Genomic DNA, 24879 nt, shown 5'->3' with positions numbered 1-24879 from the left:
AAGCATCTTGCCAGAGAGCCTTGGGGTCCGGGACTGGGGAGCAGTACAGAGGCAGCTTGAAATTCAACGCTGTCGCGAACAGGTCCACGGTCGGGGAACCCCACAAAGTCAAGACTTTGTTGGCTATCTGAGGATCCAAAGACCACTCGGTACTCACTATCTGCGAGGCCCTGCTCAGACTGTCGGCAAGCACATTCCTCTTGCCAGGAATGAAGCGAGCTGATAGTGTTATCGAGTGGACTTCGGTCCACCTCAGAATTTCTACTGCAAGATGGGATAGCTGCTGCGAAAAAGTGCCTCCCTGCTTGTTGATATAAGCCACTACCGTGGTGTTGTCGCTCATCACCACCACGGAGTGACCCGCCAGGGTCCGTTGGAACTGTTGAAGAGCCAGAAAGACGGCCTTCAACTCTAGCAGGTTGATGTGCAGGCACTTTTCTGATTCTGACCAAAGGCCTGAGGTCCTCTGGTTCAGAACGTGCGGCCCCCCCCCTTCTTTTGACGCGTACGAAAACAGTGTCAATTCCGGGGAGAGGACAAGAAGACTCACTCCCTTTCGCAGGTTCTCGTCGACCAGCCACCACCGCATGCCCGTCCGTTCCAAAGATCCTATCGGGACCTGAACGTCCGGGGAATCAGATCCCTGATTCCACCGGGACTTGAGCCGCCACTGCAGGGATCTCATCCTGAGGCGGCCGTTTGGAACCAGACGAGCCAGGGAGGACAGATGACCTAAGAGACGCAACCACGATTGGGCGGGAAGCTCTTCTCGCCTGAGGAAGGGTACCGCCACCCTCCTCAGCCTTGCTATCCTGTCGTCTGATGGAAAGGCTTTGTGGAGATTGGTGTCTATCCGCAAGCCTAGATAAACCAGTCGTTGAGACGGCTGCAGAGAGGACTTCTCGAGGTTTACCACGATCCCCAGATCCTGGCAAAGACCTAGAAGCCTGTCTCGGTGCCGAAGAAGGGTCGACTCCGAGTCTGCTAGGATCAGCCAGTCGTCCAGATAACGAAGGAGACGGATGCCGTTCCTGTGCGCCCAAGATGAAATCAGGGTGAACACTCTAGTGAACACCTGAGGTGCTGGGGAGAGACCGAAACACAGCACCTTGAACTGGTAGATCTTGTCGTCTAGGCAGAATCTCAAGTACTTCCTGGAAGACGGATGGATTGGGATCTGGAAGTACGCGTCCTTTAGATCCAGTGTGCACATGAAGTCTAGAGGTCTCACCGCAAGTCTGACCGTGTCCGCTGTCTCCATGCTGAACCGAGTTTGCTTGACAAACTCGTTCAGAGCAGAGAGGTCGATGACAGGTCTCCAGCCTCCAGACGCCTTCTTCACAAGAAAGAGTCGACTGAAGAAGCCTGGGGAGCCGTCGACGACCTCCTGGAGAGCATCCTTCTTGAGCATGGTCTCGACTTCTGCCCGAAGGGCTAGCCCCTTTACCGATCCCATGGCATAGGAGCTCAACGACACTGGATTCGCTGTCAGGGGAGGTTGAGATGTTATGAACAGGACGCGATAGCCTTGGCCGATTACCGAAACCGTCCAAGCATCAGCCCCGTGTTGCTGCCACCTGTGCACGCAACGTCGAAGGCATCCCCCCACAGGTGGACACGCAGGGGGATTGCCACTCCTAGTGTTTGCGGCCGTGGCCACTCCCTCTAGGAATCTTGCCTCCCCTGGAGGACTTACCGCCCCTCTTGACCTTGGCTGGAAAGGGCTGGGGCTTAGACACCACTTTCTTAGCTGCCGGTGCCTGCTTCGGTGCCTTACGAGGCTGCTGCTGCTGTTGCTGGGGAGCTGGAGGCTTATAGGGCCGAGCTGTAAGGGCCCTATGGAGGAGGGAGTCCTGGCTAGATTTCCTCCACCTCTCAGCCGTTCGCTCCATATCCTGTGGCTCCAACAGATTCTCCCCAAGGAGGGAAGCATGTCTGAGCCTACAGACATCCACGGCGGGGACCTTCGGGTGGAACCTCTCGGTCACCGCATCACGCCGCTTCAATACCGAGTTGGCCAACAGGGTGGTGACCTGGTGCGCCAGGAACTCGATGGAGCGGGTGCCCGAGAGTAAGAAGGTCTCCAGGGCCTTCCTATTGGTCTCTTAGACAAGTCCTCGGAGCGCAATAGGATGCCCAGAGTTCCTAGCCATATATCCAGCCACAAAGTGGCCTGCATGGCGCACTTCGCGACCTTCTCATGGCTCAGGATCTCCGACGCCGAGAACGACACCTGCCGGGCGGAGAGCTTCTCGAAAGGAACTCCCTTAGCCAGCTCTTCTACGGAGTAATGGAGAGGAAGAGCGAGACTAGATTCACCCAAGATCTCAAAATACCTCCTCTGCTGGAGACGAGGAGGTGGGATGAGTTTGTTCCCGGCAGAGGAACGACTGGAGGAGGCAAGAATCGCGAGTTGGGCATTGGCCCTGGCTCTGGCACTCTTCAATCCCCGAGACCAGGGCAGAGCCGCACTGGTCTTAGGGGCCTTCTGAACATCGAACACCTGGTCCAGGACCGTGTCCTTGCCTTCACGGCGGACGATCACGGGGTCCATGAACCCGTTGAGTTGCCTCATCAGGCTCAGGACCTGCCAGAAGGCATGTTCAGATTCTTGCTGGTCTCCTCCTTGCGGGCTGGCAGCTAAGTCTCCTGTCCCCGGAATCTCTTCCTGGGGCGAAGCGTGGACGTTCTCCCGGGGAGCAGCGGGTTCCTGGCGAATCCTTGAAGACGATTTCGGGATGGTCTTGGAGTCCTTGGGTTCCCTCCTGAGAGGGATACAGGATCCCAACAAAGAGGTTCGGAGAGCACTTTCCGCGCGAGACGATTCTCCTCCATGAGGAGAAGGCTCCCCCCTTGGTGCCGAGGAGAAGGCTCCCCCCTTGGTGCCGAGGGGGAGACTATCACCTCACTGGACCCACCAATGAAAAGCCTCGTCCACGGGAGAAGGAGAAAACGCCTGCGAAGGGGAAGGGGCCTTCCCGACAGACCTCTTAGGAACCAACTTCTCCCTGGGGGAAGTCACCACGAAGTCCACTCCTCTCCTTCTCTTCAGCGGAGGTGAGGCAGTCGTTGGCTTGTGACCTTGATCGGCGAGTGCTGGCTTCATAGCCTTCCCTAACGCCCGCATCAGAGGACCAAACCAAGTCTGTCGCTCCACGGACACAGAGTCCGAAATCCCCGCTGGAAGGAAGGGGATCGGGCGATCCTTCGGAGTGGACACCACTGGACCTGCCTGAAAAGGAAAAGGGGAAGAAAGTCGCACTGACCTCTTTGAAGTGTCTTCCCTATCCTGCACAAGAGTCCTGCGCTTTGGTGGAGGCGATCCTGAGCTCGGTCTGGCGACACGCATTCCTGCTGCTGTCACGGGCTGCGAAATCCGGCGCGAACGGTGGTCGCGCGGGCGCGCAGGCGAGCGGGCGCGCGGGCGTGCAGGCGAGTGGGCGCGAGGGCGTACAGGCGAACGAGCGCGTGGGCGAGCCGGTGAACGAACGCGTTGGTGCGTCGGCGAGGGAGCGTGTTGACGCGTGGGCGAGCAAGAACGCTCCGATGACCGCTGACGACGTTGTTCAGGAGACCTGTAGCGCGTGGGAGAGCGATTGCGAGCAGGCGATCGGTGGTGCGCTGGTGAACGCTGGCGCGTAGGCGAGTGATGGCGCGTTGGCGCATGGTGACACGTTGGCGAGCGATAGCGTGTAGATCGCGTAGGCGAACGACCGCGCGAGGGCGAGCTAACAGAAGGCGACCCATGTCCTTCCAGATCTTCTGGGCGACGGCGCGTTGGAGAACCCTTGCGCGCAGGCGATAGGTCACGCGGGCGGTCTGGAGATCGCCGATGTTCAGGTGATCGCTGACGCGCAGGAGAACGCTGACGAGCAGGCGAACGTTGAAGCGTCTGTGATCGCTGGCGAGCTGGTCATCGCTGGCGAGCAAGAGGGCGACGCGTGGAATCCTGTGAGGGAACAGTCGGCGCGGGGCGCAGAGGCGAACGTTCACGAACAGGCACAGGAACAGGAGGCGCGTGGGCGTGTGGGCGTACGTGCGTTTTGGAAACACGCGATGGAGAAAGCGAGCGATGTTGTGCAGGAACAAGCTGAGGATTGCGAGGGCGCTCAGGAGACTGATGGCGCGCGGGACGCACAACAGGAACTGCAGGATATTCAGAGACCACAGGGGAGCGCTGGCGAGCAGTGGGGCGATGGTCCTCAGAAGAGCGCTGACGAACAGGAGAGCGCTGACGGTCAGAAGAGCGCTGACGGTCAGAAGAGCGCTGATGAGCAGGAGAGAGCCTGTGCGCTAACACTGCAGAAGGGCGAGCAGGGGAACGCTGGCGCGCTGGGCGCTCAACAGGAACAATAGGTTGAAGGATGTCCTCAGGAGAGCGCTGGCGAGAAGAGGGGCGATCATCAGGAGAGCGCTGGCGAACAGGAGATCGCTGACGAACAGGAGAGCGCTGACGAGCAGGAGAGCGCCTGTGCGCTAACACTGCACGCGCAAGGGAAGAATCCCTTTGCCCCGAAGGAACCGTTGCCCGTCGGGTGACGAGGTCAGGCTGCTGAACATCTGCCCCAGAAGTTGAAGGTCTGGAAGGCGTAAGAGACCGATCCCCAGAGAGGTCTAAGGAAGCTGGAGCTGCAGGCTGTTTACGGCGAGGAGAGTCCCCTTCGGAGGAAGAAGGTGAAGATCCAAAAAGGCGCCTCTTAGCACCCTTATAAGGAGACGGGAGGCCCTTGCGACGCAGCGGACGGTGAGCCTTACGGCGAAGGCGGCCATGAGGAAGATCGTCAGGACCATCAGTCCTCCGAAGGGTAGTCTCAGTCAAAGCACTCCCCTTAGAGGGAGGCTGGGCAGCAGAAGAGCCCGCGGGACTCCCTTCCCCCTTCGAAGGATGTACGGAAGGGGGAGGAGAGCCGACAGCACCAACATCCACAATGGCACCTGCAGAGGATTGACCCGCCCCGTCGGAAGCCTCTGTCACCACGACGTCGTGTCCACAGCCGACATAAAAGTACCACAAGGGCGGCCGGCAATTCCAGGGCACTTGCGCATAGCGAACAATAAAGGTGGTCAACTTCTAAACACACACACACAAACTGAAAGAAAAAGCAGAAAAAGATTAAGGCTGTCAACGAGGACGATGGACAGACACGTCTGTTCATCGCCGGAGCCAAAAGTGAAGTGAAGCAAATCACCGGTGTGTGGGGGGGAGGGGTAGCAAGCTATCCCTACCCCTACCCCCCTACCCCCGCTAACTAGCGCGGGGGTAGTCAACCCTCGTTAAAAACTATTGGCTCTTCATTTCAGCTACGCCGAAAGGTAAACCCAATGTAAATAGCGTGGTTTGTATTTCGGTTACGAAACAAATAAAAATTATAACAAAACAAGAAAGAGAGAAATTAGATAGAATAGTGTGCCCGAGTGTACCCTCAGGCAAGAGAACTCTAACCCAAGACAGTGGAAGACCATGGTAAAGAGGCTATGGCACTAACCAAGACTAGAGAACAATGGTTTGATTTTTGAGTGTCCTTCTCCTAGAAGAGCTACTTACCACAGCTAAAGAGTCTCTTCTACCCTTACCAAGAGGAAAGTAGCCAGTGCATAAGACATTGCTTTGTCCTATAAAGTTCTTACATCTACCAAGTGCCTCATGACAGAAAAGGTGTCACTAGCAATTGCATTAAACATGGTTTAATAGTAGCTGGGCTATCAAGACAACATTCCAAGAACCTTTTCCCACAAACAGTACGGTACAGCATACACGACTCAAAATATTCTTCAAAAAAATTTATGAATACAGTACTGTACCTGATTATTAACTTGACTATCTGCATGTACCCAATGAGATCTCGTTGCTGGAGCGAAAGAAACAGGGGATGAAGAATTTTCCCTTATCTGTGGCAATACAGTCTCTAGTCTACGAGAGTGGTCAAGATTAAATAAATTCCTATGAGATTGACCATACTCAATTCCCTCATATTGAAGGCCCTGATTGAGTCCAGCATGGCAGTTTGGGGATCCTCTGACATTTTGGTCGTCATGAATGATCACCGTGGGATTGTGTGAAGACAAAGGTTGCGGCCCTTTTGAAGGTGATATGTAGTAGCTAGAACATGCGGCTGGATGATCATTACAGATGAATCCTTTCTTGGATTGGTCAAGATTATTAGCAAATACATTAGGTTGTTTGTTGATACATATCTCTCCGTTCCCCGTATTTTTTCTCTGATACACATTCTGGGTGCGTGAACTGCGAGACGAACGTTTATTCTTGCGGTAGAAGTGAGCTTTCATTCTTTTATGGGAAAGATCAACTATTTCAGAGCTGTTATCACTGTCAGCTGAATTAGAGTCCACTTTGATATCTGTTAAATCACATTTAGTGTTTGTAGCAGGTTCGTATTTATTTGATAATTGCAAACACGAGCGAGGTTTGCAATATGAATTTTCTTTCTTGGTAATAACTGAGAGGTTGCTATGTACACCACATTCATTTCTTAGAGATTCTGCGGTAGAAACTCTATGGGATCCTAGGTGGCATGATTGTTCTCCCACTTTGCTCTGATTGCCCCTTCTTGAGTGGATACCATTCTGCTGGCACCTATAAGGAGGACTTGGAGTCCAGCTTCGAGGGGCTGGAGGAGCTGGGACAGGATCATTTATACATGAAGCACCTAAACCAAGTCCTCTAGAAACACCTGAAATAAATTACAATTCATTTACTTCATCCAAATATACAGATAACATATTACAGCCATATGAAACAGCTTTAATACTTTGAAGTTTAAGGATTTTACTTGTGGCATTTAAAACTCAATATAATATCCATTTAAAATAGCAAATCACAGACACATACCAGTATTATTATTACTAAGAGACATCTGACAACAATCTCTGGTAAAGTTGTTACAGCCTCGCATACACCTCATCTTAATCCTTTCGCGATGTGGAGGGGGAAAACTATAAGCATCGAGGCTTTCAGTCTGGTGATGCCAACAACATTGGGCATGAGTAATAATTTTCTTCTTTTGCCACCTAAAGCAAAGCCCCATGATTGCCGATATCAAACCAATGCCTACCACAGTGCCAAGGACTGCTACAGCAATCAGTAAAGTTTGATCCATGATCTCCCAGGCTAAAAAGAAAAACAATCAATATAGTACTGTTGACATGAAATGTATGGAAAGGCACTGTGTCGATTGTATATTTTTTTCAATATTTACCTATAAAAAATATATATCAAAACATTTTTAAAGGTCATATCAAACCAAAAAATCTGCAGTATTTTGACCAATTGGGTTTACTTTCGGCGTAGCTGAAATTGACGAGCCAATAGATTTTAACGAGGGTTAACTACCCCCGCGCTAGTTAGCGGGGGTAGGGGAAGGGGTAGCTTGCTACCCCTCCCCCCCCCCCACACACCAGTGATTTGCTTCACTTCACTTAGAGGTAGGACTTGACTTGGGGGGACAAGGCTGGCGGGCAAATATGTGTAAATAGCTAAGGTTTGTATGGTTAGGAAAAATACAAATTATATCCGAATTTGTCATTTGTTCCGTAACCGAAATACAAACCACGCTATTTACATTGGGTGACTTACCCCTTAGGAAGGGTGGAAAGTCCCCAGCCTTACTGACTTTGGCTTTACCCGGGGACTCCGACTCCAAGTGAGTACTGTAGTACTCGAGAAAAGGAGTCCCTGCACCTCACAAGTTCCTTGCTCCGCAAGGAACGTGTGGCCTACATAAGTTGTGTGTGGAGGAAAGAGCGTGACTCGTCCTATGAAGTTGACCATGAGACCTTTAGATAGGAATCCAGGTTAGGACGTTCCCAATACCACCTCGTCAGGGTATGGGGGACGCGACAGTATTAAGCTTAATACTAGGAGCACAAGGAAGCATGGTTTACCTGCAGAGGTTTAGGTCAGCTATGCGGAGACCCGGATGCTGCTTCCCCAAGAGAGGGGAGGATGAAGAAAGAAGTAAGGGCCATACATACTCTTTCATTCACGCAGACTAAAACCGGGTAAAAACGCCCTCAACCTACTGCTACCTGTCCATAAAGGAGCCTGAGGCTAGACCAGCTGTTGTGCAGCCACCACAGGGCCGATAGAAAAAGTATCGAGGCTCCTGTGGGTCACGTCCTGTAGGTAGTGGGCTGTGAAGGTCGCCTGACGCTTCCAAACCCCAGCTTGAAGCACCTGCGTCACAGAGAAGTTTGTCTTGAAGGCCAGGGACGTAGCGATGCCCCTGACGTCGTGTGCCCTAGGGCGACGTGACAGAGGAGGGTCCGGATTCAAGGCGTGATGGATAACCCTTCGAATCCAAGCCGAGATGGTGTTCTTGGTGACCCTCCTCTTCGTCCTGCCTGTGCTAACAAACAATGCTTGCACCTGAGGACAAACTGCAGCTGATCTCTTCAAGTAACACCTCAGACTCCTCACTGGACATAATAGCAGCTGGTCTGGGTCGCTTGTTACAGAACGGAAACTCGTGACCCTGAAAGAGTCGAACCGTGGGTCCGGCACTCCAGGGTTCTGAGTCTTGGCAACAAACTCAGGGACGAACCTGAACGTTACCTCCCCCCAACCCCTTGAATGGGCGACGTCGTACGAGAGACCATGAAGTTCACTAACTCGTTTGGCAGAGGCCAAAGCGAGCAGGAAAGCCGTCTTCCAAGACAGGTGGCGATCAGAGGCCTGGCGTAATGGTTCGAAGGGAGGTCTCTTAAGAGCCCTGAGAACCCGAACCACGTTCCATGGAGGAGGTCTCACTTCCGACTGAGGGCATGTAAGCTCATAGCTACGTATGAGTAGAGAGAGTTCCAGCGAGGAAGAAATGTCCACTCCTTTCAGCCTAAAAGCCAAGCTCAAGGGTGAGCGATAGCCTTTCCCGCCGAGACCGAAAGGCGCATTTCCTCCCGCAAATAAACGAGAAACTCCGCTATTGCTGGAATAGTGGCATCGAGTGGAGAGATAACCCTCCCACGACACCAACCACAGAAGACTCCACTTCGCCTGGTAGACTCCCTCAGAGGACTTTCGCAGGTGCCGAGACATTCTCTCTGCAACCTGTTGCGAAAAGCCTCTCTCCGTGAGGAGACGCTGGACAGTCTCCAGGCGTGAAGCCGAAGCGAGGCTACGGCTTTGTGGAAGATGTTGCAATGTGGTTGTCTGAGTAGCTCGTGTCGTGGGGGAAGCTTTCTCGGGAGCTCCGTCAGGAGCTGCAGAAGGTCCGGGAACCATTCCGCGTGATGCCATAGCGGAGCTATCAGTCATCAACAAGTTGACCGATAGTCTGGTCCTGTTGAGCACCTTTCTCATCAGACAGAACGGTGGGAAGGCGTATACGTCGATGTTGTCCCACCGTTGTTGGAAAGCATCTTGCCAGAGTGCCTTGGGGTCCGGGACTAGGGAGCAGTACAGGGGCAGTTTGAAATTCAAAGCTGTCGCAAACAGACCCACCGTCGGGGAACCCCACAAAGTCAGGACTTTGTTGGCTATCTGAGGATCCAAAGACCACTCGGTACTCACTATCTGCGAAGCCCTGCTCAGACTGTCGGCGAGCACATTCCTCTTGCCAGGAATGAAGCGAGCTGATAGTGTTATCGAGTGGTCCACCTCAGAATCTCTACTGCAAGATGGGATAGCTGATGCGTAAAAGTACCTCCCTGCTTGTTGATATAAGCCACTACCGTGGTGTTGTCGCTCATCACCACCACGGAGTGACCCGCCAGGGTCTGTTGGAACTGTTGAAGAGCCAGGAAAACAGCCTTCATTTCTAGCAGGTTCATGTGCAGGTACTTTTCTGATTCTGACCAAAGGCCTGAGATCCTCTGGTTCAGAATGTGCGCCCCCCACCCTTCTTTTGACGCGTCCGAAAACAGTGTCAATTCCGGGGGAGGACGAGAAGATCCACTCCCTTTCGCAGGTTCTCGTCGACCAGCCACCACCGCAGGTCCGCCTGTTCCGAAGGTCCTATCGGGACCAGAAAGTCCAGGGAATCAGATCCTTGATTCCACCGGGACTTGAGCCGCCACTGCAGGGATCTCATCCTGAGACGGCCGTTTAGAACCAGACGAGCCAGGGAGGCCAGGTGACCTAAGAGACGCAACCACGATTGGGCAGGAAGCTCTTCCCGCCTGAGGAAGGGTTCCGCCACCCACCTCAGCCTTGCTATCCTGTCGTCTGATGGAAAGGCTTTGTGGAGATTGGTGTCTAACAACATGCCTAGATAAACCAGTCGTTGGGACGGCTGCAGAGAGGACTTCTCGAGATTTACCAAGATCCCCAGATCCTGGCAAAGTCCCAGAAGCCTGTCTCGGTGTCGAAGAAGGGTCGACTCCAAGTCTGCCAGGATTAGCCAGTCGTCCAGATAACGGAGGAGACGGATGCCGTTCCTGTGCGCCCAAGACGAAATCAGGGTAAACACTCTAGTGAACACCTGAGGTGCTGTGGAGAGACCGAAACACAGCACCTTGAACTGGTAGGTCTTGTTGTCTAGGCTGAATCTCAAGTACTTCCTGGAAGACGGATGGATTGGGATCTGGAAGTACGCGTCCTTCAGATCCAGTGTGCATATGAAGTCTTGTGGTCTCACCGCAAGTCTGACCGTGTCCGCTGTCTCCATGCTGAACGGAGTTTGCTTGACAAACTTGTTCAGAGCTGAGAGGTCGATGACGGGTCTCCAGCCTCCAGACGCCTTCTTTACAAGAAAGAGTCGACTGAAGAAGCCTGGGGACCCGTCGACGACCTCCTGGAGAACATCCTTCTTGAGCATGATCTCGACTTCCGCCCGAAGGGCTAGCCCCTTTGCTGATCCCATGGCATAGGAGCTCAACGACACTGGATTCGCTGTCAGGGGAGGTTGAGATGTCGTGAATGGGACGCGATACCCTTGGCCGATCACGGAGACCGTCCAAGCATCGGCCCCATGTTGCTGCCACCTGTGCATGCAACTTTGAAGGCATCCCCCCACAGGTGGACACGCGGGGGGACTGCCACTCCTAGCGTTTGTGGCCGCGGCCGCTCCCTCTAGGAGTCTTGCCTCCCCTGGAGGACTTACCGCCCCTCTTGTCCTTGGCAGGAAAGGGCTGGGGCTTAGACACCACTTTCTTAGCTGCCGGCGCCTGCTTCGGTGTCTTGCGAGGCTGCTGCTGATGTTGCTGCGGAGCTGGAGGCTTGTAGGGCCGAGATGCAAGGGCCCTTTGGAGGAGGGAGTCCTGGCTAGACTTCCTCCCCCTCTCAGCTGTTCGTTCCATATCTTGGGGCTCAAACAAATTCTCCCCAAGGAGGGAGGCGTGTCTGAGCCTGCAGACATCCACGGCGGGGACCTTCGGATGGATCTTCTCAGTCACCGCATCACGACGCTTCAGCACCGAGTTGGCCCACAGGTTGGTAACCTGATGTGCCAGGAACTCGATGGAGCGAGTGCCCGAGAGGAGGAAGGTCCCCAGGGCCTTCCTATTGCTCTCCTTAGACAGATCCTCGGAGCGCAATAGGATGCCTAGAGAACCTAGCCAGACATCCAGCCACGAAGTGGCCTGCATGGCACACTTTGCGACCTTCTCGTGGCTCAGGATCTCCAATGCCGAGAACGTCACCTGCCAGGCAGAGAGCTTCTCAAGAGGAACTCCCCTAGTAAGCTCTTCCACCGAATGGTGGAGGGGAAGAGCGAGGCTAGACTCCCCCATGATCTCAAAATACCTCCTCTGCTGGAGACGAGGAGGTGGGAGGAGTTTGTTCCCGGCAGAGGAACGACTGGAGGAAGCGAGTACTGCGAGCTGAGCGTTGGCCCTGGCTCTGGCACTCTTCAGCCCCTGGGACCAGGGCAGAGCCGCGCTGGCCTTTGGGGGCTACAGAGTTCCATAAACCTGGTTCAGGACCGTGTCCTTGCCTTCACGGGGGGCGATCACAGGGTCCATGAACCCGTTGAGCTGTCTCATCAGGCCCAAGACCTGCCAGAAGGCATGCTCAGACTCCTGCTGCTCTCCTCCCTGCAAACTGGCAGCTAAGTCTTCTGTCCCCGGAAGCTCTTCCTGGGGAGACACGTGGACGTTCTTCCGGGATCTGGCTGGTTCCTGACGAATTCGTGAAGAAGACTTCGGCATCGTCTTGGAGTCCTTGGGTTCCCTCCTGGGCGGGATACAAGACTCCAGCAAAGAGGTCTGGTAGGCACCTTCCGCGCGAGACGATTCTCCTCCACGAGGAGGTGACTCCCCCCTTGGTGCCGAGGGGGAGACCTGCAAAAAAGAAGGGGAAGAAAGTTGCCTTGACCTCTCCGAAGGTCCTTCCTTGTCCTGCAAAAGAGACCTACGCTTAGGCGGAGGCGATCCCGACTGCGACCTGGCGACCCGCGTCCCTGCTACTGCCGCGAGCTGCGGAACCCGACGCGAACGGGGGTCATGGTGACGCTCGCGCGGGGGCGATACAAAAGAGTCGCGGGCGCACAATCGCGCGGAGACAAACAAGCGCGGGAGCGATCGCGCGCAGGCGAACGGGCACGTGGGCGAGCTGGCGAGTGAGCGCGTTGGCGAGTGAACGCGCTGGCGAGTGAACGCGCTGGCGCGTGGGCGAACGAGAGCGCTCAGGAGACCGCTGAGGGCCAGGGGACCTAGCAGGGGAACGATAGTGTCCTGGAGACCTGTGACGCGTGGGCGAGCGATGGCGCATTGGCGAACGCTGGCGCGCAGGCAAGCGATGGCGCGTTGGCGCGTGGTGGCACATTGGCCAGCGATGGTGCGTAGAACGCGCAGGCGAGCGACCGCGTGTGGGCAAGCTGATCGCAGGAGACCTATGTTTCTCCGGATCCGCTGGGCGCTGATGCGTAGGAGAGCGCTTGCGCGCAGGCGATGGATCACGAGGGGGGTCTGGAGATCGCCGGCGCTCAGGGGAGCGCTGACGCGCTGGTGATCGTTGACGCGCAGGAGATCGCTGACGAGCAGGAGAACGTTGACGCGTCGGAGATCGCTGGCGCGCTGGAGAACGCTGGCGAGCAGGAAGACGACGCGTAGAAGACTGTGCAGGAGCTATCGGCACGACGCGCAAAGGCGAACGCTCGCGAGTGGGCTCAGGAAGAGGAGGTGCGTGGGCGTGCAGGAACTCTGGATGTACGCGCAGGAGACCGCGCGCGTTGCTGCGCGTGAGAAAGCTGGCGAGCAGGATCGCGAGGGGGAGGAAAAGTTGAGTCCTTGCCCATGTCCTGAACCGGAGTTCTAGGGCGCGTGGGCGACCGTGGGCGCACAGAGCGCGTGTCAGGAACTGGAAGCGCAGGTGCGCGCTGACGAGCAGGAGATCTAGTGCGCTCAGGAGACCGTTAGCGTGCTGGGCGCGCAGCAGGAACAGGAGGATGTTCGTTGTCCATAGGAGAGTGCTGGCGAGCAGTGGGGCGAACAGGAGAGCGCTGACGAGCAGGAGAGCGCTGGTGCGCTACTACGCGTGAACGCGCAGGAAGGCGCGCAGGGGAACCCTGACGCGCAGGGGAACCCTGACGCGCAGGGGAACCCTGACGCGCAAGGGAAGCGTCCACACTGTGGGAGACATCCCTTTGCCCCGAAGGGACCAGTGCCCGTCGGCTGACGAGATCAGAAGACTCCTGGCCATCTGCACAGGAAGTAGAAGGTCTGGAAGGCGTGGGAGAACGTGAACGATCCCCGGAGAGGTCTAAGGACGCGGCTGCTACAGTCTGCTCCCAGCGAGGAGAGTCCCCATCGGAGGACGGAGGAGGAGAAGACTTGAAAAGGCGCCTCTTGACACCCTTATAGGGAGACGGGAGGCCCTTGCAACAAATCGGACGATGAGCCTTACGGCGAAGGCGGCCACGAGGGAGGTCGTCAGGATCATCAGTCCTCCGAAGAGGAGTCTCAGTCAGAGCGCTCCCCCGAGGGGGAGACTTACCCGCAGGAGAGACCGTGGGACCCCCTTCCCCCTCCGAAGGATGTACAGAAGGGGGAGGAGAGCCTTCAGCAACGTCATCAACATCAGGAGCCGCAGAGGTTTGACCAGACTCATCGGAAGCCTCTGCCACCACGACGTCGACGATAGACAGAGGATCTACCTCTGCTATCATTGGCGACTGCTTGACAGCGGCCCCCAACTGAATAAGGTCAAACAGGGCTTCCTTGGAGGGCAGGCCCTTAAGCCCCAAGGAAGCCCAAAGCTGAAAAAGATCATCATTAGACACAGGATCAACATTATCAGAATCCTCCCCCGGAGGAGGAGGGGGAGCCGCCCTGCTATGGGAGGCGACGCCCTCTCCCGCACACCGAGGTCGGGAAACAGAACAAGGGCCTGCGCTCCCACTCGGCGGCCTCTCACTAAAAGCCGGACGAGGAGGAGCTTCGGAGGAGGTTTGGGCGGCGGAAGAAGAGTCCCGAGAGCCTTCCTCCTTCAAGGCAACCCCGGAAGGAGAACGGTCTCTCTTGGACTTCTTACGCCGGCGGGCAAACCTCTCCCACTGGGAGGCAGACCACTCCCTACACTCACTACATGTATTTTCCCTATCACACCGTCGGCCTCGACACTGCGGGCAAAGGGTGTGAGGATCGGTATCCACCGCCAACATGAAGGTACCGCAAGGGCGGCCGGCGATCCCAGGGCACTTGCGCATGATGAATACCAAAGGGCGAGGCCAACTTCAAACACACAGCTGAGGAAAAGCAAAGAAAAGATTAAGGCTGTCAATAACGAGGACGATAGACAGACACGTCTGCACATCGTCCGAGCCAAAAGTGAAGTGAAGCAAATCACTGGTGTGTGGGGGGAGGGGTAGCAAGCTACCCCTTCCCCTACCCCCGCTAACTAGCGCGGGGGTAGTTAACCCTCGTTAAAATCTATTGGCTCGTCAATTTCTGCTACGCCGAAAGTAAACCCAATGTAAATAGCGTGGTTTGTATTTTGGTTACGGAACAATTTACTTTCATGAAGCACATTAGGTCTGTGTCTTCTTCAATTGCAAAAAAAAAAAAGGGCTTATTGAGAAAGCCTTTCATGATTTTTGGTGATCAATCTATTTTAATTCTTTCATTTTACTTTGTTTCGAGTACTGTTTTCCTGCATGGTCTTCATCTGCTGATTCTCACCTTAATTTGTTGCACAGGAACTTACAGTCTATTAAATATGACAAATTCGAAGATAATTTGTATTTTTCCTAACCATACAAACCTTAGCTATTTACATTGGGTTTACCTTTTAGCGCAGCTGAAATGGCGAGCCATTAGAATTTAACGAGGGTGTATTACCCCCGTGCTAGTTAGCGGGGGGGGGGGGGGGGGGGTAGGGGAGTGGTAGCTAGCTACCCCTCCCCCCCCCCCTCACACACAGGTGAATGCTCACTTTCACTTAGAGGTAGGACTTGTCTTGGGGGACAGGGCTGGCGGGCAAATATGTGTAAATAGCTAAGGTTTGTATGGTTAGGAAAAATACAAATTATCTTCGAATTTGTCATTTGTTCCGTAACCGAAATACAAACCACACTATTTACATTGGGTGACTTACCCCTTAGGTAGGGTGGAAAGTCCCCAGCCATATTGGCTTTGGCTTTACCCGGGGACTCAGAATCCGAGTGAGTCACACTCGAGAAAAGGAGTCCCTGCACCTCACAAGTTCCTTGCTCCGCAAGGAACCGTGTGGCCTACATAAGCTTGTGTGTGAAGGAAGAAGTGTGACCCGTCCTAGGCAGTTGACCTGGAGTTCCAGAAGGAACTCTGGGTTAGGACGTTCCCAATACCACCTCGTCAGGGTATGGGGGACGCGACAGTATTGACTCAATACTCGGAACACAAGGAAGCATGGTTTACCTGCAGAGGTTCGAGGTCAGCTATGCAGAGACCAGGATGCTGCTTCCCCGTAGAGGGGATGATGAAGAAAGAAATAAGGGCCAGACATACTTCTTTCGTTCATGCAGACTAAAACCTGATAACAATGTCCTCAACCTTCTGCTACTTGTCCAAAAAGGAGCCTGAGGTTAGACCAGCTGTTGTGTAGCCACCACAGAGCGATAAAAACCTATCGAAACTCCTGTGGGTCACGCCTTGCAGGAAGAGGGCTGCGAAGGTCATTAGACGCTTCCAGATTCCAGCTTGTAGCACCTGCGTCACAGAGTAGTATTACTCGAAGGCGAGGGACGTTGCGATGTATCCAACATCGTGCTGTAGGGCGACGTGACGGGGGAGGGTCTGGAGACAGGTCGAGATGAATGTTCTTGAGTCCGAGCTAAAGAGGTATACTGGTGACTCTCCCCCGTGTCCTCCTCATGCTCCCAAATCGGCTGCAACTGAGGACAAACTGCAGCTGTTCCCAAAGCTAACCTCTCGATTCCTTTACTGGCAAGAAAGAGAAGGTCTTGGGACATCAGATACAGAATGGAGACTCGAAATCTTGAAGGAATTGGACCGAAGGGCCGGGACCCCAAGATTCTGAGTCTAGCCAACAACTCAGGAGCGAACCTGAATGTTGCCTTCCCCTCTTCCTTAGAAAGGGCGGAGTCGTACGAGACCAAGAAGATTGCTTACACACTGGCCGCGGCCAGAGTGAGCAGGAGACCCAAGACGGAATACAATCCGAGGCCTGTCGTAAAGGGTCTTGAGAAGATCTCTTAAAGGACTAAAAAGTCTGAGCCATGCTCCAAGTTGGAGGTCTCCCTCCGACTAGGGCAGGGACGATCGTAGCTTCGCATGAGCGAGGAAAGATCCAGCGGGCAGGAAAAAGTTATTCCTTTAAGCCTGAAGGTCAGGGAAAGGCTGAGCGACAGGCTTCATTGCCGAGAGCGGAAAGGAGTTTCCTCCCGCCGAAAGGCAATAAGACCGTTATTGCTGGAGAAGAGGCCTCAAGGGAAGAGGTATATCTCCCACGGCACCAACCACCGAAGACTCTTCACTTTGCCTGGAAGACCCCTGCGGATGACTATCGCAGATGACGCGACCTCCGTCCCGCGACTAAAGCGGGTTGTCTCTTCTTGAGGAGGAGGCGTAGTGTCTCCAGGCATGAAGCCGAAGCGACACCCTGGTTCGTGAAAGATGTTGCAGTGTGGTTGTTTGAGTAGTCTGTGCCGTGGGAGAAGCTCTCCTGGGAGTTCCGTCAGGGGAAGCAGAGGGTCCAGAAACCGTTCTGCGCATAGTCCCAGTGGAGCTCTCCCATTGAAAGGTTGACAGACAACCTGGTCTTGTTGAGACCCATTCTCCACAGACAAAAAGGAGGGAAGACGCAGGCGTCGAAGTTGTCCCACCATCACCGGAATGCATTTTGCCAGAGTCTCGGGCTCTGAGACTGGGGGGAAGACTAGCGGAAGCTTGAGGTTCCAAGCTGTCGCGATCAGGTCCCCCAGACCAGCACTTGCTGGTTACTCAAGGCCAAAGACCCCCAGGTACACTCTCTCTACGAGGCTCTGCTCGGATAGTCGGAGAGAACATTCCTCTGCCTGGAATGAGAGAGCCGATGGTGGTATTGAGAGTATCTCCATCATCTCGGTATCTCTACTGCAAGATGTGAAGGTGTGAAAATGCGTCCCCTGCTGGTTAGAACACGCCAAAATCATGAAGTCGACGCGCACGGAGCGACTCGGCAGGAGCTGTAGGATCTGTAGAGGGGCCAGACTACGGCCCCTAAGCCTGCCTGAATGATGGAGAGGTATCCTTCAGGTCCTGACCATAGGCCTGGACCGGAACATGCCCCCCCCCCCCCCCCTTTTCTTTGATGAGTCCGAGAACAGCATCAAGAATGTGGGGAAAGGACGAGAATATCCACTCCCATCAAGAGGTTCCATAGGTCAACACCCATTGCAGGTCTAATAGTACCGCTGGTCCCATAGGGGCCAGGAAGTCCGGTTAATCGTTGCCTGAAACCACCGGAACTTGGACCGCCCCACATGGAACTTATCCTGAGGCGACCGTTCAGACTATAGACGGGTCAATGAGGAAAGAACTAGGAAACGTTCCAAGGTAGGGCTGAAAGCTCTGCTTGACTGAGAACAGGTACTGCGACTCTCCTCAGCCTTGCCACAGTCAACTGAAGGGAAGGCTCGGAGGATGTGGCAACAGAATCTGGCGTCCCCAGGTGGTCACCCATCCAAGTACCGACCAGAACCGACGTTGCTTAACCTCGCTGGACGGACGAGAAGCGGGGTTTCCAACGTGGTAAGGCCGTTGACTCAATATCATGGCCAGATACCCAGATGTTGAGGCAGAAGAAGAGAAGGCTCCTAGCAAAATACCATGAACCCACACTCATGGTAAGCATCCGGAAGCTTGTCCCAGTGCTGAAGAAGGTCGAACCCGAGCCTACCGGAGTTGACCAGCCCTCCAAAAAGCGAAGGAGGCGGAAGCCTGCGCCTGAGCAGCCATGAGGAAAGCAGGGAGAGTTCTCTGGGGAAAAAAACCTGCGATGCCACGGCGGGATCGCCACACTGCATCATAAGCAGGAATACCTGCAGTCTAGGCTTAATTCCACGAGCTCCCTGGAAGATGGATGGAATGGAAACTGAAAGTACCCATCCTTCCGATCCAGGGTTTAAGGAGTCCTGTCGCCATGTTACCAGTCTGATTGATTCTGCTGTTCTACGCTGGCCGAAGTTTGTTCGACAAACTTGATCAGGGCTGAGAGGTCGACTACGGAACTTCCATCTCAGATACTTCCTTACAAGAAAGGATCGACTGAAGAAGGCGGGGGTGAAGCCGTCGATGATCCTATGGAGGACCTTCGCCTAAGGTATGGATCATTCTGCCCAAACTGGCAACTCTTGCCGACGCTATGGCAAAGAGGTTCAGAGACACTGAATTTGCTGACAGAGACGGCAGGCGCGATATCCTTGGCTGATCACAGAGATCGTGTGGGAATGGGCATCGGGAAGCTGTCATCCGGATGAGTAACCTTAAGCATCCTCCCAGCGTGAAACCTGCAATCCTAGAGTTCGTGAACTCTGCCGCTCCCTTTAGGACTATGCCCCCCCCGGGGGAGCCTCCCGTGCCATCTGTTCCTGACAGGAGGAAACTGCAATTGGACACCTTGTCTCAGTTGTCGTAGCCAAAAACTTAGGCCAACGTGGTTGAAAGAAAAAGGCGCTGGAGCCCTGCAGAGTCTGGAAGAAAGCGCCTTGGAGGAGTGAAAACGGAAGTCGACTTCCTCAGCACAGCCGCTGTCTAAGTCTCTGTCCTTGGGCACAAACAAACTCTTCTCAAGGATGGCCCTAGCTCTGGCACTCTTCAGACCCCGAGACCAGGGCAGAGCCGCAATGGACTTCGGGGCCTTCCGAACGTCAAACACTTCATCCAAGATCGTGTCTTTGCCTTCACGGGGGGCGATGACTGGATCCATAAGCCCGTTAAGTTGCCTTATCAGGCTTAGGACCTGCCAGAAGGTATTTTCGGATTCCTGCTGTTCTCTTCCCTGCGGGCTGGCAGCTAAGTCTCCTGCCCCAGGGATCTCTTCCTGGGGTGAAACGTGGACATTCCCCCGGGTATTCGTGGGTTCCTGGCAAATCCTTGAGGAGGATTTCGGGACGGTCTTGGAGTCCTTGGATTCCCTCCTGGGAGGGATACAGGATCCCAACAAAGAGAGTCGAGGGGCCCCTTCCTCACGAGATGATTCTCCTCCATGAAGCGAAGTCTCCCCCCTTGGTGCCGAGGGGAAGACTACCGCCCCACTGGACTCACCTGAGGACGGAAAGGCCTCGTCCACGGGAGAAGGAGGAAGCCCTCGAGCAGGAGAAGGGGCCTTCGCGACCGACCTCTTGGGAACCAACTTCACCCTGGGGGAAGTCACCACGAAGTCCACTCCTCTCTTTCTCTTCAGCGTAGGAGAGACAGCCGTTGGTTTGTTACCCTGGTCAGCGAGTGCTGGTTTCATAACCCTCACTAACGCCCGCGCCAGAGGACCAAACCAAGTCTGTTGCTCCAAGGACACAGAGTCCGAAATCCTCGCTAAAGGGAAAGGGATCGGGCGATCCTTTGGAGTGGACACCACAGTACCTGCCTGAAAAGAAGGTGGGGAAGAATGATGTACTAACCTCTCCTCATTAGTATCCTTGTCCTGCACTACCAACCTGTGTTTGGGTGGAGGCGATCCCGAGCGTTGTGTAGGAACACGCGTTCCTGCTGCTACCCCCGGCTGCGGAATTCGCCGTGAACGATGGTCGCGCGAGGGCGAATGGTCGCGCGGGCGAGCGGTCGCGCAGGCAAGCGGTCGCGCGGGAGCGCGGGCGAGCGGTCGCGCGGGCGCGCAGGCAAGTGGTCGCGCAGGCAAGCGGTCGCGCAGGCGAGTGGGCGCGAGGGTGGGCAGGTGAATGAGCGAGTATCCGAGGCGGCGAACGCAAGCGTTGGCGCGATGGCGAGGAAACGCGCTGCCGCGTGGGTGAGGAAGACCGCTGGCGATGTGGATCAACAGGAGATCGGTGGTGAGCTGGTGAGCGCTGACGCGCAGGTAGGCGATGGCGCGTTGTGGCATGGTGACGCGTTGGCGAGCGATAGCAAGCAGCATGCGCCGGTGAGCGATCGCGCGATGGCGAGCTAGTAGCCTGCGAACCATGTCCCTTCAGAACCTCCGGCTGACGAAGCGTTGGAGAACGTTGGCGCGCAGGCTGTAACACACGCGGGCGGTCTGGAGATCGCCGAGAAACAGGTGATCGCTGACGCGTAGAACGCTGGTGAATAGGCGATACCAAAATCGCCTGAGCGCGCTGACGAGCAGGTGAACGCTGGCGAGCAGGTGAACGCTGGCGAGCAGGTGAACGCTGGCGAGCAGGTGAACGCTGGCGAGCAGGTGAACGCTGGCGCGTAGGCGATCGTTGACGCGTGGGAGAACGCTGGCGAATAGGCGATACTAAAATCGCCTGTGCGCGCTGGCGAGCAGGTGATCGCTGGCGCGTAGGTGATCGCTGGCGAGCAGGAGATCGCTGGCGAGCAGGAGATCGCTGGCGAGCAGGAGATCGCTGGCGAGCAGGAGATCGCTGGCGAGCAGGAGGTCGACGCGTGAGATCCTGTGAAGGGACAGGTGGCGCGGCGCGTTCACGAGCAGGAACAGGAAGATCGCAGGCGCGTTGGCGAACATGTGCTTTTGACACACGCGCTGAACGATGTCGCGTAGCCACAGGGTCAGAAGACTGATGGCGAGCAGGGAGCTCAGCAGGAACTGTAGGATGGTCAGAGACCGCAGGGCGATGATCCTCAAATGAGCGCTGACGCTCAGAAGAGAGCTGATGAGCAGGAGAGCGCTGGCGAGGAGGGCGAACATCAGGAGAGCGCCGACGAGCAGGAGAGCGCCGACGAACAGGAGAGCGCCGACGAGCAGGAGAGCGCTGACGAACAGGAGAGCGTTGGCGAACAGGAGAGCGCTAGCGATCAGGAATCGCTGATGAGCAGGAGAGCGCCTGTGCGCTAACACTGAGCAGGAGCAGACCGTTGCCTGTCCGCCGGGAGACTGATGTCCGTCGGAAGACCGTTGTCCGTCGGGAAGACCGTTGTCCGTCGGGAAGACCGTTGCCCGTCAGACTGCTGTCCATCTGCATCAGGGCGGATGAAGGAGTTGTAGGCTGCAAACGTAGATTCAAAAAAGGCGCCTCTTAGCACCCTTATAGGGAGATGAGAGGCCCTTACGACGAGGCAGACGGTGAGCCTTACGGCGAAGGAGGCCAACAGCAACAGCAGCAGAAGAATCCTCCGAAGAGGAGTCTCTATGAGTGTACTCTCTCGCGAACGAAAGAGAAACACTTCGTAGAAGAGACTGGTCAGCCAGTGACCTAAAAGGAGCAATCCTCCGAAGAAGGGCTCCTGCAGTTGCCCAGCCCCTTGAGCGAAACTGCAGGTGTGACCGCTCATCACCAAGAGCATAGTCGCATGAAAAAAAGGCAAGAGAAGAACCCCCCAAAAGGGGAAAACTCAAGCCTGGACAGGAAAAACTTCCCTCGGAAGGAAAGTTACCCACCCAAGGAGGCAAGCCTCCTAAGTTCTAAAATGAACTGGAGAGCTGTCAATCGTCACGGGAGTACTTCCAATAGAAGGAAACACGCCCCTGACGAAAATCCAAAGGGGAGGCAGCAACAGCCGAATCCCCAGGCCTCCACAAGACAGCTCACACCGTAGCCATATTACAGAAACGAACTAGATCGGTAACTGTAAAAAAATAAAAACAAAAAACATTAGTACACATTCATTCCCCAGGGAAGGCTCCGAAGAGGAATCCCGAGAGAAAGGAAACAAGAATTACACAACAGGCACGTGCCCTCACAACCACTTACACTCACGGAAGGAGAGCTGTAACCAAAACAGAATTATAACAATTATAATTATGAAACTATGTAATTACTGTATGTAACTTAAAAATGAATGAACACTAAAGAAAGGACGAAAACCCCGAAAGGAATCGTTCTACAAGCTGAAAATTTACAACTACAATTAGATTCATAAACTAATTGAAACAAAACGTACGGCGTAGCAACCCCCCCCACACGGGAAGGAAGCTACAAGGGCGTGGTAACACGTAGTAAAAGGGTGAACGACCTCAAGAGAGAGAGAGAGAGAAAGACCGAAGTCATATCGATGCAACCCATAAAATTACGCCGTGGTGGCCTAACTGCCGAGGACTCCACGGAGATATCATACACTACAAACACAGCTCTGAAAAGGAAACTTACTGAATTCTATACTCAAATATATATACAAACATGAAAACATGTTTACATATGTATTGAGTAAAAGAAAAGTAAGCGATTAAGTAAAGACAAAACAAACAATGGCTGCCAAGCGAGGACCAAGACAGAGATGTCTGTCCCAGTCCGAGCCAAAAGTGAAAGTGAGCATTCACCTGTGTGTGAGAGGGGGGGAGGGGTAGCTAGCTACCACTCCCCTACCCCCCCCCCCCCCCCCCCCGCTAACTAGCGCGGGGGTAATACACCCTCGTTAAATTCTAATGGCTCACCCTTTCAGCTGCGCTAAAAGGTAAACCCAATGTAAATAGCGTGGTTTGTATTTCGGTTACGGAACAATTCTTATTTCTGATCTAGATATCAATCTCTGGTACCGTCGTTCAATTAGTTTGTAAGGACACCGCTCCCTCCGTCGTCCAGAATTCAACAAATTGTCTATTTATTCAAATTCTCCTTTCGCCACACCGTGGCTTCCTATATATATGTATTCCGCTCCCTCAGAGCTACAATTTGACATATGTATTATTTCATTACATGTTTCTGTTTACTTGCAATTCATGTATTTGTTCATGTGAGAAAACACATATATTTTGGCGGGAAGTTCAAGCTGAATTGGCGCCTACGCCATGCTACCTTTCCGTCCGCACCCTGTATTATATTCCCACACGTTTGAATAAACTATCAGTTGATGTTGGTGCCGCTTGTCTCACTGTCCTTACAACTGGTGACCCCGGAGTTGAAGTAGCATCAGCAGTTTTGGCTTTGCCATTAACGGACTTATTACGGCCGTGCTACCTTCTCTTTACTCCGTTACCTTAGGCATGAGCTTCAGCCTTTGGTTCTCCCACACCTCGGTGCATGTAAGGCAGTAGAATGAGCTTAACCGACATATCAACTTCCCACCTCTTCGCCGACTCGTCGTCTGACCACAATGCCGGAAGCAACACACCCATCGCGCCCAGCGGCCTCGCCTCCACGCCCAAAGTCAAACTGCCGCCCTTTTCTCAACACAACACCGCTTTCTGGTTCCTGAGAGCAGACGTACTCTTCCGAGTCGCTAGACTCAGTGACTCCTGCGCCAAGGCCGACATTGTTCTCACCTCCATCCCGGAAGAGGTATTCGACAAGATTTCCCCATGGCTCGACGCCCGGGCCGGCCAAGTTTCATACGACGACCTGAGAACGAAACTCATCGGTATCTACTCCCTCTCCGTTTCAGCAAGGGGACAGAAATTCCTCGACCTCGCTGGCAAGCCCATGGGTGACACCTCTCCTGTCGAGGCGTGGGACGAGTTAACCGGCCTGCTTATGCTCCCCGAAACAGACAGCAACGGCCGACGGCGTGAAATTAGCCTATCTAGCGAGATCTTCCTTCGACGCCTATCACCGGACGTAAGGGCCCAATTGACAGACGCCGACATGCTTCCGATGAACGAACTCCTGTCGAAGGCTCAGAAGCTCCACGAGGCCTCCAAAGCATCTCGCCTCGGAGCATCATCAGTATCGTCTTCGTTCTCCTCCTTCAGCAGCTGCTCTTCCATAGACTCCTCAGCAACGGCCCCTGAGGACGACGAGATCAACGCTCTAGCAAGAAAGAAACCGCCACAACCGACACGACCGAACCCTAGGACTAACACAGCATGGTGCTTCTACCACCAACAGTTCGGCAGCGACGCCAAGAAATGTAGGGCACCATGCAGTTTCCCTAGAAGATGACGCCAGAAGAATCCACCTACCACCATCACAGCCGCAGGAAACCAAAACAAGAATGGTTTCTATATCCTCGATACCGTTTCCAACCGTAGACTCATGGTAGACACCGGCGCAATGTAGTCAACGTTCCCACCGTCCCAGTCCGACCTAGACCGTGGTCCCAACAAAAACGCTCCCTCAATCGTCGCCGCCAACGGATCTCCCATACGGTGTTACGGGACCAGGACCCTGAAAATATCTATCATGGGCCGTTTGTATTCTTAGCCCTTCGCCATCGCTGACGTCAATCGCCCCCTCCTCGGTGCGGATTTCCTCGCTCACCACGGACTCCTTGTCCATGTTGCTAACAAACGTCTCATCGACACTGGAACCTGCCAGTCCCGCGCCCTAGAAGACGGCCCTGCAACAATGTCCGTATCCGCCGTAATGACGCACCCCTACGCCGACCTCCTACAAGAATTTCCTGACGTTTTCAAGCCCGAGCTCCGACACTCGCCAGGTTCCCCCTCCAAGCACGGGATCTACCACCACATCACGACAA

At 54.5% G+C, this 24879-nt stretch overlaps 1 protein-coding gene and 1 pseudogene across 1 annotated transcript in view; both read right to left on the bottom strand.

Moving 5' to 3' along the window:
• LOC137642276 (uncharacterized) overlaps nt 1–24879 on the bottom strand; it is a 38509-nt gene that overhangs the window by 7364 nt on the left and 6266 nt on the right. Inside the window, exons 2-3 of the mRNA XM_068374805.1 lie at nt 6851–7129; nt 5803–6692 (exon numbers count right to left, since the gene is read on the bottom strand). Coding sequence (XP_068230906.1) covers nt 5803–6692; nt 6851–7118 — 1158 coding nt within the window. The 5' untranslated portion in view covers nt 7119–7129. The remainder of the gene's footprint in view (nt 1–5802; nt 6693–6850; nt 7130–24879) is intronic.
• On the bottom strand, nt 18019–18137 carry LOC137643406 (5S ribosomal RNA; annotated as a pseudogene).

This window comes from Palaemon carinicauda, chromosome 6 (genome assembly GCF_036898095.1).
Source record: "Palaemon carinicauda isolate YSFRI2023 chromosome 6, ASM3689809v2, whole genome shotgun sequence".
NCBI lineage: Eukaryota > Metazoa > Arthropoda > Malacostraca > Decapoda > Palaemonidae > Palaemon > Palaemon carinicauda.
This window is presented reverse-complemented; position numbering and strand designations above follow the sequence as displayed.